We start from the raw sequence: 15,206 nt of genomic DNA, 5'->3' as shown, positions 1-15,206 counted from the left end.
CAAAAACAGTAATTTAAAAAATGAGTCTTTTAATTTAAGACAAAACGGACTATGCAATACAATCTGGATTACAACATTAAAAGTTAATGCAAAATATTAGCAGTTTTGCTAAAACATATGCAAAATTTGCTATCTGTTTAAGATCAACTGAATTAGGCACAACCTAACCGGGTTCTCTATGCTCTTTCCTAATTCAATTGGCCGGCAGGTTATGCCTCGTTTCTCTTCAGATCACATAAAGCATCCCATAAACAATGCCACAGGGCCAGGGTTACAAAAATTACAAACAGTACAAAGATACATGTTGACATGATACGTCAACAACAGTGCAAAAAAAATCACATTCGAAAAGCAGAAAACACCGTAAAAGCAAAATATATACACTATAAGGACTCACTGGAACAGACAATGACCCTTTCCCCCTTATAAAACACCCTTGTGAACAATTCCGTTATAATACAGTCCTACTCTCTTTATTTAAAAAAAGGCCTTCCTGAACAATTCAGTTTTACTTTAATGTTTTATAAATACAGTCTTTTCCTGCGAGAAGAGAATGAATGATGCAAGCCATTCTGGGACCCCATTGGAGAGAAAGGCAGAGTAAAAGGTAAAGGTAAAGGTATCCCCCTGTGCAAGCACCGAGTCATGTCTGACCCTTGGGGTGACGCCCTCTAGCGTTTTCATGGCAGACTCAATACGGGGTGGTTTGCCAGTGCCTTCCCCAGTCATCACCGTTTACCCCCCAGCAAGCTGGGTACTCATTTTACCGACCTCGGAAGGATGGAAGGCTGAGTCAACCTTGAGCCGGCTGCTGGGATTGAACTCCCAGCCTTATGGGCAAAGCTTTCAGACGGCTGCCTTACCACTCTGCGCCACAAGAGGCTCTGCGCCACAAAAGGCAGAGTACAAAGAAGTAAATAAATAAAGCAGAGTTTGAATTTATTGGCACCTTTAAGACCAACCAAGTTCTAAGCTCTCGTGCACATACGCACATCATATCTGACACACTTGGTGTCTGATGAAGAGGGCATGCACCCAAAAGTTTATACATTGAATAAAACTAGGCTTGTGCGCTTCAGTGCTAGCCGCTTCGGGTGTGAATGGCCACCAAAGCAGCCAAAGTGTGCCGAAGCGCACAAGCCTAAATAAAACCTTCTTGGACTTCAAGGTGCCAATGGACTGGAAACTTTATTCTACTGCTTCAGACCAACACCGCTACCCCCCAGAATCTTAAATGACTGTGAGCTACATATAGTGCATGCTTTGTTAGTTATGCCTTCTCTGAACCAACATGTGTATTCTGCGCCACATGTTTAGAGGTGATTTTCAGTCGGGTCGTTAATCTCCAACACAGAAGAACGCCAGCTATTTTCAAGACAATATGAACTTACATTAAAAGAACCAAAATTTCAAAGGTGGACAACTGAAAGCATCAAATCTATATGATTCCACTTCCCGCTTCCCCAAACAAAAGGCGTTTTGCTCGTCTAAGCTGCTCCTCTAGTTGCTGTCTAATCATACCCACAGTATACCATACATACCACTGTGTAAAACACAGTTTTAACTATTATTATCTGGTTGCATAATTACACTTGAAGCTTGGTCTTTCTATATTAGATAGCAAACAAAGAGCCCTGAGAAAACTTATTCCAGAAATCCTATGTGAGAAATTACTTCGTACTAAAAGACTGCAACCGGACGAGCAAATGTTTAAGCATAATGTCTCAAAGAATGTAGAAGCTGTTCCGTAAAATTCAGTGTTCTAAGGCAGGAGTGACTTCTCAATCCCCCTCTAATAATTAAATTTATTTTTAACACAGAAACAGGACTTGCACAGTTTTAAAATGATTATGGCATTTCTATTTATTAGAGAAGAGCCTCTTGTGGTGCAGGGTGGTAAAGCAGCCAACATGCTGTCAGAAGCTCTGAACATGAGGCTTGGAGTTCGATCCCAGCAGCCGGCTCAAGGTTGACTCAGCCTTCCATCCTTCCGAGGTCGGTAAAATGAGTACCCAGCTTGCTGGGGGGGTAAACAGTAATGACTGGGGAAGGGAATGGCAAACCACCCCGTATTGAGTCTGCCATGAAAACGCTAGAGGGCGTCACCCCAAGGGTCAGACATGACTGCTGCACTGAAGGCCCTCCATAGCAGAGGAGGAGGCCAGCAGCTGATCCAGACCCAGTTGCAGGGCTGGCCAGAAGCCGCTGCAGGCCCAGGCCCAGCCTCTAAGCGGGCAGGTAATGATCTTGAAATCAGTAGGGGAACAGCGTGAAAAAGTACTAGTTCTCCGACTCCAGCAAAACGAATCGCTCCACCTTGAGTCATGGACACTGCTTACGCTACAGTGCACTGCATGCAATTTTAGCCACCTGTCATTTTCAGTAAGATCCTGTGTTTAGATACATTTAAAAGGGAGAACCTGATTTCAGGGGGGGTGTGAGGAATTTACTGGAGAAGAGACAGGGAAGCGCTGCCACGCCCAAATTTGAATTCTGCAAGGATGCAACTGCAATTGTCGCTACTTCCAACCCCATAATCAGCTCACGAATTCAAGCAGGATGCTGGACATAGCACAGCTCTTTTCGACACAGAACACATGCTGAGCAGACCCTGGAGCTGAAAGGCACGTCTCATCCGCTTCCAGGCAGTAGACTGCCATCCACGGCCAACTTGTCCTTGAAAGCAGAGCATCCAGTCGCACAAGTCCTGGCTGGAGACACACCCAGAACCCGGCTACACTGAATGAATACTTGCACTAGAAACATGATTGGAGGATTGACAGGAAAGCAGAAGAGGACTGGCAGGAACAGGACATTCAGGTCACTGTGGCCCTCCACAGCTGAACCAAAGCGTTCCAGTCTGGATGGTTCCTTTCTCTGCTGCCCCATATTGGGAGGATCTAGCACCGAGGTGGCCAAACTGAGGCTCTCCAGATATCCATGGGCTACAGTTCCCATGAGCCCCTGCCAGCAAAATGCCAGGTATTGTAGAATAATACCAACAGATATGGGTTAAAAAGCATATTTACACAAAAGCTATTCATCGTTAATGATAAACTATATTGTCCGTGGATATCTGGAGAGCCATAGTTCAGCCACCACTGATCTAGCAGATGCTGTTGGGACCCCAATATCCTTGGGGCATCAAGTCCAAAGGCAGTCGTACCATGGTGCTTTTCTACATCACCCCTCCATGAGCTGGCTCTGGTACAGCGTCTCCTAGCAGCCACGTGTACATGCTGAACCCAGCACTTTCAATCCAATGCAGTTTATTCAGGAAACAGTTCTCACACCAATGAAGAAGTCTCAAATCAGTTTCTTTCTTTCTGTGCAATTATCTCTAAAGAAACCTAACTATGCCTCTATTTTGTGCAGGTGTAAAACAAAGAGTTTTGGAAAGGTCTGCTGTTGTCTGCCACTACCTATTTAAAATTAGTAGAATAACAGCAAATTTTACAACACTGTTACATATGTTGAGGTTTTTTACGTAGAATTCTTACAAACAGCACCCATTTTGACTCCAATAGGAATAATGAGGGGAAAGAAAGGCCCACTAAAAAAAACCCACTTAACATACCTAAATTGAGCATGCCTTCAATAAATCTTTGTTGGTCTTAAAGGTGACCCACTTGAACTTCACATACCTCTTACCGTCTCTTATGTCTACATATTTGCATCATCTTGATGTCCCACCCCTGAGAAGAGCTTTTCTCCTCACACGAATGAATGCTTTCCCCTCAAAGGTCTTAGAGGGAAGACTCCACCATATCCCATACCATGCGAGACTCTGTCCGTGTGGTTCTGGCTGCCCTGACTCTGTCTCACACATTTTGTTAGATTGCCCCTTATATGAGCAGTGTCGGGATGACAGCTTTGTTGCTTTGCTGGGAAACAAGCCTTAAGTGAGTAAATCTATGACCTTGCAATTTCTGCTCTCTGACAAAGACCCAGAGGTAACCACTTTAGTTGCCAGAGTTTTAACTAAGATGCTTTTATAATATGCTGCCTACCTAGTATTTTATCTTTTACAGTCTATTTAATCATTGTAAGACATGTTTGGTTATGTAACCCCATGGCCTATTTTATTATTTTGTTGAAATTTTAAACCCTATTTTTATATGTCTTATACATATTTTATGCCAATAAAAGGTTACTGACTGACATACCTCTTTCTGCTGCCGTTCAAGTTCCTTCATCCGGATTTCCCGAGCTTCAGCTCGTGCGGCACGCTTGGCGGCAAGCCTGGCTTCAGCCTATCAAAGCAAAAAATTTAAATACTGTAAATTTCATGCCATTAAAAAAAAAAGAAAAAACACCAGAAAGTTCACATCTACCCACCCCACCCTCACACAGTTGCAGATGATATTTCTATCTTTTGTCCACGGGAAAATGGAAATATTTGGAGAGCACTGAAAAAGCACCTGTGACTTTTTGGGGAAGGCAGTAATGCATAAAAGGCATAGCATTCAGTATTTGCCACAGAAAACGGCACAAAGGGTTTTAAAGAGCAAAGCGCACAGGGGTAAAAAGGTAAAGGTATCCCCTGTGCAAGCATCGAGTCATGTCTGACCCTTGGGGTGACGCCCTCTAGCGTTTTCATGGCAGACTCAATACGGGGTGGTTTGCCAGTGCCTTCCCCAGTCATGACCATTTACCCCCCAGCAGCAAGCTGGGTACTCATTTTACCGACCTCGGAAGGATGGAAGGCTGAGTCAACCTTGAGCCGGCTGCTGGGATCGAACTCCCAACCTCATGAGCAAAGCTTTCAGGCGGCTGCCTTACCACTCTGCGCCACAAGAGGCTCTTTCACAGGGGTACAGCAGCATTATCACGAACTTTTTTATTTAATTAAAAAACAAATCATACGAGGCGCAGATACTAAGTCATCTCCGAGGCCCAACTGGAATGAGTACGGAATGAGGGAATACAAGTTTTCTTAAGAAAATGCACCTGATGTGAATTCTGATTCGTGGAAGGCTATGTCAGAATACATTTCACTAGCATTTAAGGTGACACTGATCCTGCTCAATTATTAAGGGTGGTGGTGGCAATTTTCACTGATCACTCACTGCAGCCCACCTATCTTCAGCCCACCTAAATATTTCTCGAGGGGGTTAATGGCCCCTCAGCAACAGTGCAGAAGTCAACTGCAGAAATCAGATGGTTAGAAGACATTAAACAAATGCATCACACAGATAGATCGGCAGAAGACAAGTTTCTAACAGGGTCGTAAAATTCAGTGATAAGAGGTGGCATCTTTGCATTTTGCAGGTTTAATTTTGAACAGGGCCCTCTGGAGAGGAAATTCATCTGGCTGAAACTTCTCACGATTCTGTCTACGTTGCTTAAGATCACACAACTGATTTTTACTTTTTTTACATTAATTTTTAATCCACTCTGCCACTATTAACAAGGCTTACACCATATGAGATCAACATCTGCTCAGGATCCCCAGCCAGGTGAAACTGGTCTAGACTAGAGATACGGCATTTTCAGCCCTGGTCCTAGCCTGGTGGAACGCTCTGCCCAAAGAGATCGGGATCCTGCGAGACCTTAACCAGTTTGACAGGGCCTGCAAGAGAGAGCACTTCCACTAGGCCTAGAAAGACCAACAAGAAATGCTGGCCTCAATACTGGAAATTGAGTCGTTCCAGAAACACAGGACCACCCCCACCTGTTTGGTTATTTAGTTGGGGGTAAACCAGAGAATGGTTGCATAGTTTCGATTGCTTCTAATGATGTTGTTACCTGCCCTGCGTTATAATGAGCCTTCGGGGAGGGCGGTATATAAATCTAAATAAATAAATAATGGAAGACCACGTTAGAAAAATATTTATTATTATTTACATCATTTCAAGGAACATGTTCAAGATCATGTTATCCTCTGAAAAATTTCAAGTTAACCCTTCAGCCTATATTAAATTTCAATATATATACAGCTGGAAAGCCTGCACAGCTGTTTGAATGTTTAAAATAGAGAAGCACAACGATGCAAACAAAATTAAAAGCATAATGTCTGGAAAGTTAAACAAATTAGTATGGCAAATAGAATGTTTTAAAACTCAAAAATACACACTGGAGGGAAGAAATGAGAGGGCCAACTTATCCTATTCAAGAACTCTGCTTCTGTTTACAAGGCTGCAGAACTGTGGCTCAAATTCTGGATCTGAGTTCCAGACCAACTATTTTTACAAAAGCATAAGTAGTTAAAAAGGTGAAGGTAAAGGTATCCCCTGTGCAAGCACCGAGTCAAGTATGCAAGCACTTGGGGTGACGCCCTCCAGCGTTTTCTTGGCAGACTCAATACAGGGTGGTTTGCCAGTGTCTTCCCTTACTCCTAATCAATTTGCAAACAAACTCTACTAACCATACAGGACTCTTCAGCCCTTTTAACATGTTCATCCAAAGGAAAACTTAGCTTTGCTCTTGTTGGATGACAGATACGATGCTCTAATGACAGTCCCACATGCAGGAGAGCCAGAACACACAGGAATGGGTTTGCTGGATGGCAGCAGGCATTACCTGTTTGTCACTGGGCTACAGGGCATTTTCCTTGGCGATTCCCAAGGGTCACATAAGGAAATACAAATTTTCTCACAAAATTCAACACTTATCCGATCTGTAACAGATGTTTCTTCCGAGTTCCCACAACTTACCTTCGAGGCTGCTGGGGAGAAAGTACGTGAGGAAAGGGAAGGTGGTTGTCCTTAAGGACGCCACGCCCACTGGAAGCCACAACTCCTGACTCACCAGGCAAAAAGGTTCTGAACACAGTCTGGCAGATTTTCCTCCACCCTCGAGCACAGAGTGTAACAAGTGCAGCACAGACTCAGATGGGGGAGAATATCCAAGTATTCCAGGTAAGACTTTGCCTTTCATGGCAGCCACCCCGTTTTGATTTTGATCCACTCATAATATAATACCTGTTCCACATAATATATTTCTGGTAAGGGCTTGGAGGAGGAGCATGTCTCATGGCTTAAGTGCCACTCAGCCCTTAACACCCACTCAGGGCGGGTGTCCCACCCGAGTGCCTCCTCCTCCAACCGGCTTGCCTGTCTGTCCTGCGGCCAGCCAATCGCCTTCCGTCCCCCACCCCTGACCACCCCGCCTCTTTCCACTTCCCTCTGAGGCTCGGAGGCTGCAGATCCCTGCCACATGAGGGCTACCCCTGCTGGTGAGTTCCCTGTCCGGGGGCCTGCAGCCTTTCCAGGTCCTGGGGGGAGGGAGAGGCCCTCCGCAGAGTCCTTCCATCCCCCCCTCCACCACTTTAGTGCCTGTTGTATTCCTGAATGCAACCGCCTTGGCCCCTAGTAATACTCAAGAATGCTGTTGGTACATTGCCCCCTAGAGGTCCACAACAGCCTGTAAATGACAGCCATCATTCAAGAATTGCCTCTCAAGTTCCAGAACCACTAGGAAGAGCTAGGCTGGGTCTGGATGGAGAAACAGACCTAAGGCTGGTGGAACTGGGAGAATCCAGGCAGACTGCATGGAGAGCTCCAGTATAAATGAGAACCATGCTCTCATAGGCCAGTGTTATACAAATGGCTTCTGCCCTCTCTGCTCTTATTAACGCAAGGAATGGGAGCTTCTGAATATTGACACAAGGCATGGGAACTTCACCCACACTCGGCTGCCTGCTCCAGTTTGCTTGCCACCGCTGTAGACTCTGTGTTGCCTGATGTTGGGGCTAGCTTCAGGCATCCCTCTTCCACTGTGCTTCTCTGCCACACTCTTCCAGGCTTGCTTGGAAGTCCCATCATTGACTTTGCTGCTGGTACATAATGGGGGCTACAGCCACCCCACCCCCCGCCCCAGACACTCTGGGAAACTGTCATTAGAGCCCAGCGGCTGAAAGTGGAATAGACACAATCGTGGCTTAAGTGGGCATGATTCTGAGGACAAGGAAATCACTCAGCAGCCTACAGGAACCTGGATGCTCTGTTTGGTTGGAACTCAGCTGAGATGACTGGCCAAGTTTGGCTGTTTACAGAATTTATTTTTTCTGAACCTGAATAAGGTTCCACGACCTTTATTCAACTTGCAGTCTGAAGGGACAAAAGGGTAAGTTCTTTTGTCATGTCCCCATTTGGGGGGCCAACAGCAGCATCTTCTTAATGCCTTCTGTCTCAACGAGCCAGGGTGTCTCTGTAGGGCAGTGGTCCCCAACCTTTTTATCACCGGGGACCGGTCAATGCTTGACAATTTTACTGAGACCTGGGGGGGGGGGGTAGTCTTTTGCCGAGGGACGTCGCCACTGCTGCCTGAGCCCCTGCTCCACTTGCTTTCCCACCAGCACCCCTGCCTTCCCACCCCAACTGGGAGGCGCTGCCAGCAGCCATGCCAAGGGGGAGCCCCAACTATGGTGGCTGCTGGAGAGCACCAAAGGTGAGCCGGCAGCAGAGTGGCAGGGCAGCCCCCGAGGCAGCAACTGGGGAGCAGGACGAAGAGGAGCCACGGCCCGGTACTGACTGATCCACGGACCGGGACCGGTCCCCGGACCGGGGGTTGGAGACCACTGCTGTAGGGCACATCCACAAGAAAGGGGTGGAAGCCAAATGGCCTTTAGACATGGCATCTACACGCCAGATTTTAGAACACAGCTTACACCTTAACAGCAGAGGCCATTGCTCTGGCAAAAAAACTGAAGTGAAACGAAACTTGCATCAACAAAGAGGAAGGGCTACCTGGATTGGTCCTTCCCTTAGCTGCTGGTGACTGGAGGGATTTCTGCCAGCAAGCCTGTGGCCCCAAGAACACTACATGGGCAAATACAGAGCTTTGGTTGTGGACATTCTGACAGGCAGAACAGGTGAGTCATGAGCCTCACAAACAAGTAACAATTCTTCTCCATTGTGATATCTTTCAAGGTGCCCTCCCTATTCTTACAAAGGGCTGTCCTTAACACCAGGGGCATTTATTAGAGCAGTGCTTCTCAACCTTCCTAATGCCGTGACAGTTTAATACAGTTACTCATGTGGTGGTGACCCCCAACCATAAAATGATGCAAGTGTTCTTTCACAGAAATGAAACTGAAACTGACCAATGGTGTCAAGATCCATTATCTGTACACCGCCCGTGGCGCCGCGGGCACCATCTGTACACCGCCCGTGGCGCCGCGGGCGCCACGGACTAAATAAAACAGTAAGGGGTTCTGGGGCGGGATGTGTCCGTGATGAGGAAGGGTCCGGATTGGACCCTTCCTCATGACAGACAACCGGAGGGACCAAACGGCAGGCGCGAAGCGCCTGCCGATTGGTCCCTCCGATTCCCAGCCCCAGCAACTGCGAGCCGCGCTCAGCGCGGCTCGCAGTTGCTCCCGGCCTGACGCGGTGAGAGGCGCGAAGCGTCTCTCACCGCGTCAGGCCGGCCCCAAGGAAGCCCCCGCCGCAAACACAACACAAGACTCCAGCCGCCGAGAAGCTGCAGAAAAAAAAGAAACACCCCCGGAGGAGCCTTTCGCCGCTAGCGCGACGAGAGGCAGCAGAAAAAAAAACCCCTGTAGGAGCTCCAAGCCGGCGCGCCGACGAGAGGCAGCAGAAAAAAATTAACCCTGTAGGAGCCTTTCGCAGCTCCAAGCAGCAGAAAAAAAAACCCCTGTAGGAGCTCCAAGCCGGCACGCCCACGAGAGGCAGCAGAAAAAAAAAAAACCCTGTAGGAGCCTTTCGCAGATCCAAGCAGCAGAAAACAAAACCCTGAAGGAGCCTTTCCCAGCTCCAAGCAGCAGGAAAAAAAACCCCTGTAGGAGCTCCAAGCCGGCACGCCCACGAGAGCTAGCAGAAAAAAAAAACCCTGCAGGAGCCTTTCACAGCTCCAAGCAGCAGAAAAAAAAACCCTGTAGGAGCCTTTCGCAGATCCAAGCAGCAGAAAACAAAACCCTGAAGGAGCCTTTCCCAGCTCCAAGCAGCAGGAAAAAAAACCCCTGTAGGAGCTCCAAGCCGGCACGCCCACGAGAGCTAGCAGAAAAAAAAAACCCTGCAGGAGCCTTTCACAGCTCCAAGCAGCAGAAAAAAAAACCCTGTAGGAGCCTTTCACAGCTCCAAGCAGCAGAAAAAAAAACCCTGTAGGAGCCTTTCGCAGATCCAAGCAGCAGAAAAAAAAACCCTGTAGGAGCCTTTCGCAGATCCAAGCAGCAGAAAAAAAAACCCTGTAGGAGCCTTTCACAGCTCCAAGCAGCAGAAAAAAAAACCCTGTAGGAGCCTTTCGCAGATCCAAGCAGCAGAAAACAAAACCCTGTAGGAGCCTTTCACAGCTCCACGCAGCAGGGAAAAAAAAGCACCTCCTGGTGTCCCCTGGGTCCTAGCGCCCATTGCATTCCTGGTTGCAATGGGCTTTCTTGCTAGTTCATAATAATTGTATATAAATTGTTTTTTCTCCCCTGGGGTTTGTCAGTTCAGTTCTGCCTCTTGTCCCACCATGCTGATCTCACTCTTTTCCGCTGCTCCAGACAGACGAACGCTCTAGCTCGATCCACTTCACAAGGCTGTTGTGTGGCACCAGCAGGAGGAGCAGCAACAGTGGCACCGCCCCCCTGTTAAGCTGCTCACACTGCCGCGACCCCTGTGAAAGGGGTCATTCGACCCCCAAAGGGGTCCCTGTATCATTGTCTCCTTGGGTAAGTTGTGTGTGTGGGGAGGGGGCTGAAGAGATGGCATCACAGGGAATTACTTTAACGGCAGCAGGAGTTAGCCCACTCCTTCCTAAACTGGGAGCTAAAGAATTCAGGGAAAGGAATAGCATGCAAAGACAATAGTGCCTTTAAGCTTGGAGGAATCAGCTACAATGGAAAGTGCTGGATGCTCAGGAGCAAAATGTAACCAGGCTTCTGTGTTGCACGGCCTCCTGAACTGGCTTCAAGCTATCCCTTCCCTGAAAAATCCCTCCCTCTTAAAGGGAGCTAGTGAGACTTCCCAACCACCCACTGAACCTGATAAAGCAGCTGTCCCCAACCCCCGGTCCAGGGACTGGAATCTGTCCATGGATCGGTTAATACCGTGATGCGGCTCCTCCTTGTCCATCTCCCTGGTTGCTGCCTCGGGGGCTGCCTTGCCACCGGCTCACCTTTGGTGCTCTCTGGTGGCCGCCATGGCTGGGGCTCTCCCTCGGCATGGCACTGCACAGCTGCTGCTGGCAGTGGGTGGCGGGAAGTCATGGGCGCTGGTGGGAAAGCAAGCGGAGCAGGGGCTCAGGCGGGGACTACCCCCCCCCCCCGGGCCTCAGTAAAATTGTCAAGCGTTGACCGGTCCACGGTGATAAAAAGGTTGGGGACTGCTGTGATAAAGAACCTAGGAGGTGCCTCTGTGTCTCTGCCTCGTCAGAGAGTCCCTGCTGTCAGATGAGAGCCATCCCGTTCCCCAATGCTTTCCTCAATATGCCTCACCCTTCTCACCCCAACCGTCTTATGCTGGCTGGCACAGAAAGGGTAGCAGCAATCTAGATGTCATGGTACAAGAGCAATTGCTAAGGCTGCTAGAGCCATGGAGCAAGGTGAGCCGCTTTTCAGGGAAGCCCTGCAAGCCCGCGATTGAGACTGACAGAAGGCAGCTGTTACGATTTCTCACCCCGCCTTGGTCAGCCCCGCTGGGGAGAGAACAATTGCACATGCAGCAAAGTCCTCAGTCTACTAACATATCCCCGAAGCTGTCTAAATGTTTCCCCGAAAGAGGAGCTGGCTCTTGGAAGAGTCGCTTTAGATAGGCGGCCTGATACCGAGCTCTTATCGCTGCGGCTCAGCGTAATTTTGCTGCTATGTATTTATATCTTTACATTATTTATAGCTCGCCTTTCCCTCTGGGATTCAAGGGCGCTTGGACAAAAGAAGGCGGCCGAATCAACAGGGCAGGACCTCCGACAGACAATGCAACAGGAGATGACGGGTGGAAATTCAGAAGGGGGAAAGCATAACTGAAGCATGAACATGAAAGGCAGCTAGAACGGTGGTCACATTTAATCGGCTACCTCCGCAAACAATAATAGGAGAGCGTAAAGCCAATTATTAAGATAACTGTATTTGTGATCTATGCGTATGATAACAGATCTCAGATACAAGTCAATTGGACTTGATAGCCAGCCGGCTCTTTAGCTTGATTCCTATCTGAGGTGCGCCACTTTAAGGGCCCAGAGGAGAAATCCAGAACTCGGGATTTTATGTTCAGAAGAGTGCAAGCAATATCCACAGGCTATCAAAAGTGAAGTGGGAAGGAGGTAGAGCCTAAAATCCTAAAGGTCTCCATTTGCCTTTAAAAGTTCTGACTGCTCACACTCACATGGAACTGGGCTAGGATGCCTTTAAAGTGCGTCAGGCATGAGCCATAGAGAAGCTTGGGTTTTTTTTTAAAGGAGCTCTACACACCTTAATTTGGTAAAAAGAAAAACCCAACAATCCCAATTCATTAACTTGACAGTGCCTTCTTCCTCTAGGCCAGGCTTTCTCAACCAGGCATTTCTTGATGGCCCGAGGATTTTCCAAACCGGTAGGAGTTAATTAGAAGAAGAGTTGATTCTTAGATGCCGCTTTCTAACCGAAGGAGTCTCAAAGTGGCTTCCAATTGCCTTCCCTTTCCTCTCCCCACAACAGACACCCTGTGAGGTAGGTGAGGCTGAGAGAGCCCTGATATTACTGCTAGGTCAGAACAGCTTATCAGTGCGGTGGCAAGCCCAAGGTCACCCAGCTGGCTGCATGTGGGGGAGTGCGGAATCAAACCTGGCCTGCCAGATTAGAAGTCCACACTCCTAAGCAAGCTGGCTCTTTTAATTAAAAAAATAATTTTTTAGATGTTTTTAAAATATGTTAAACATTTATCATGTGATATGACTATATATGGTCATGTCAACCGGCCCTCCCCTTCCAAAATGGCCAACGATGGGCCTGGAAGAGGGTAGGACAGGGAGGGGCCCAAGGTGGGCGTGTCCCCAGCTCTGCTTCCTGACCCTATTCTGCACGGTCGTGCCTCTTTTCCTCGAAGCCTGACAAACGTTTCAGTGGTTTCACAACGGTACAGTTGAGAAAGGCTGCTCTAGGCTGATAAATGTGTTTTCAACAGAGCATTTGTTGTGAAGTAGCAATTTTTCACACAGAGGAAACCTGCCCCTAAACCACAGTTATTCCATGATGAGACAACTGTGTGACACTTTCAAAACACTGCCCTAGGACCGACAAGGAACTCCTAAGCCCTGCTGAAGTCCTGACACAAACCGGAAAAAGTATTTTTTTAAACCACTCTGTTCCATGCAACCTTGTTTAGCAAGTGAAAATAATGGCCAATTTGCTACTGTCTATGCTGGCATCAGAGTAGATGTAAAGGTTTGGGGAACACTGAACATAGACAAAGAATTGTTTCATTTGATACTGAATTCACATGGTGCACCTCAAAAGCCCATCCAATCTCTTAACAGTTGTCATCCTAAACAGATTTGAGTAGGTAGCCATGTTGGTCTGGAGTGGCAACGCAAAAACAGAAAGGTGACACTGGACTCAATCCTAAGCAGAGTTATACTCCACAGCAGCCTTTCTCAATGTTTTTACCACTGAGAAAACCCCTGAACCGTTGGCTCAATTGTGGAGAATATGGTTGGGAAGCAGAGCTGAGGACACACCCACCTGGGGACCCTTCCCTTTCCCTCCCCCTCCAAGCCCATCATCAGCTACTTTGAGAGCAGTGATCTTGGCCTCATCACAGCCTTGATAGTGCCATTTGGACTGAGCAGTTCTGTCAGAGCTCTCTCGGCCCAACCTAACTCACAGGGTGTCTGGTGTTTGTCAGCTGCTTTGGGACTCCTTTGGGTAGTGAAAAGTAACTCATCTTCTTGAGAGCCAGCGTGGTGTAGTGCTTTAGGAGAGCAGCTTCTAATCTGCCAAGCCGAGTTTGATTCCCCGCTTTTCCTCCACATGCAGCCAGCTGGGTGACCTTGAGCTCATTACAGTCCTGATAGAGCTGTTCTGACCGAACAGTTCTGTCAGGGTTCTCTCAGCCTCACCCACCTCCCAGGGTGTCTGTTGTAGTGAGAGGATGGAAAAGCGATTGTAAGCTGCTTTGAGACTCCTTCAGACAATGAAAAGCAGGGTATAAAAACCAACTCTTCTTCTAATGAGAAACCCTTTGAAGATCAACAGATGGCTACACTTCCAAGAACATATCCTATCAGAAAGGTCTGCTCATGTCATTCCCCCATACAAGTCATCATGGGTTTTACCTGTCTCTTTTCAACATGCCGTAAATGACAAAGACAAGAACAAATGATACATTTTTTACCCCAGCAACACTAACAAAAATCTTACTCATGAATGAAGAAGAGCTGGTTTTTATGCTTTACACTTCCCAAACGAGTTCAAAAGGTTTACAATCGCCTTCCCTTCCTCTCCCAACAACAGACCACCTTGAGGTAAGTAAGGCTGAGAGAGCCCTGTCAGAACAGCTCTAACAGAACGGCGACTGGCTCAAGGTCACCCAACTCGCTGCATGTGGTGTGGGAACGGGAAATCCAACCTGGACCCCAAGTTGGCTAAATAGTGCTGACCATAACCAGCAACCCCCACAATAGAAAGAAGGCTGGAAGCCAGTGACACCCAAAGGGGAAGGCCCCCCAGCCCCAATCCTGCCCGCAGAGTCCTGCTCAGACTGGACGGGGACCGCGATGAGAAACAGATCTCCCCCCACCCAAAAAATCCCCAAACCCCGCCCCTTTCCAGGCTCCCCCTCCGCCCAGCGGCAGGAGGGCGGGGCCACCCGGAGGCGGGGCGGGGCCTGGCCGCTCCCTCCCCCCTCCCCTCTGTGAACGGTTGGCCCAGAGAGGGGCGGGGCGCTTTCCGGAGCGGGGCCTGGCCGCCTCCCCCCCCCCCCAACTGACCGGCCGAGCGACCGACCTCGCGAGCGATCTGGTTGAGGGCGTCGTCCTCGGCCGCGGGCCTCTCGCGGTGGGGCAGCCTTTTCCGCCCGGCGGGCTGCTGCTGCTGAGGCGGCGTCCCCACCAGCTCCATCGCGCCGCCGGTGCCGCCGCTGCTCCAGGGAGGCGCCTCGGCCTGAGGGACCGGACGCCGGAGGACGCGGTGCGCTTGCGCGGGGAGGGGCGGGGCCAAGGCGCGAGGGAGGGGCGGGGGAACGCCCCTCTCGGCGGGGCGCCATTTTAATCCGCCTCGGCCCCTTCCGTCCATTTCCGAGCCAAACATGACTTCCTTTTTCCAGTACTGAATCTAAATATCAAAA

General features: G+C 48.7%; 1 protein-coding gene across 15 annotated transcripts in view; it reads right to left on the bottom strand.

Annotated features, from left to right (window-relative positions):
• LRRFIP1 (LRR binding FLII interacting protein 1) overlaps nucleotides 1-15,033 on the bottom strand; it is a 90,177-nt gene extending 75,144 nt beyond the window's left edge. For 14 of the 15 annotated variants that reach the window (XR_013227983.1, XM_077319301.1, XM_077319303.1 and 11 more), the window contains exons 1-2: nucleotides 14,867-15,033; nucleotides 4,167-4,253 (exon numbers count right to left, since the gene is read on the bottom strand). Coding sequence is in view for 13 of the 15 variants with exons in the window: in XM_077319301.1 (XP_077175416.1) it covers nucleotides 4,167-4,253; nucleotides 14,867-14,980 (201 nt within the window). In the remaining 2 variants the exon portion in view is untranslated. The remainder of the gene's footprint in view (nucleotides 1-4,166; nucleotides 4,254-14,866) is intronic. The other variant, XM_077319302.1, reaches the window with a different exon arrangement.
• Between the last annotated feature and the right edge of the window lie 173 nt (nucleotides 15,034-15,206).

Source organism: Paroedura picta, chromosome 2, assembly GCF_049243985.1.
Source record: "Paroedura picta isolate Pp20150507F chromosome 2, Ppicta_v3.0, whole genome shotgun sequence".
Lineage (NCBI taxonomy): Eukaryota > Metazoa > Chordata > Lepidosauria > Squamata > Gekkonidae > Paroedura > Paroedura picta.
The sequence above is the reverse complement of the archived record's forward strand: the minus strand, read 5'-3'. Positions and strand labels throughout refer to the sequence as shown.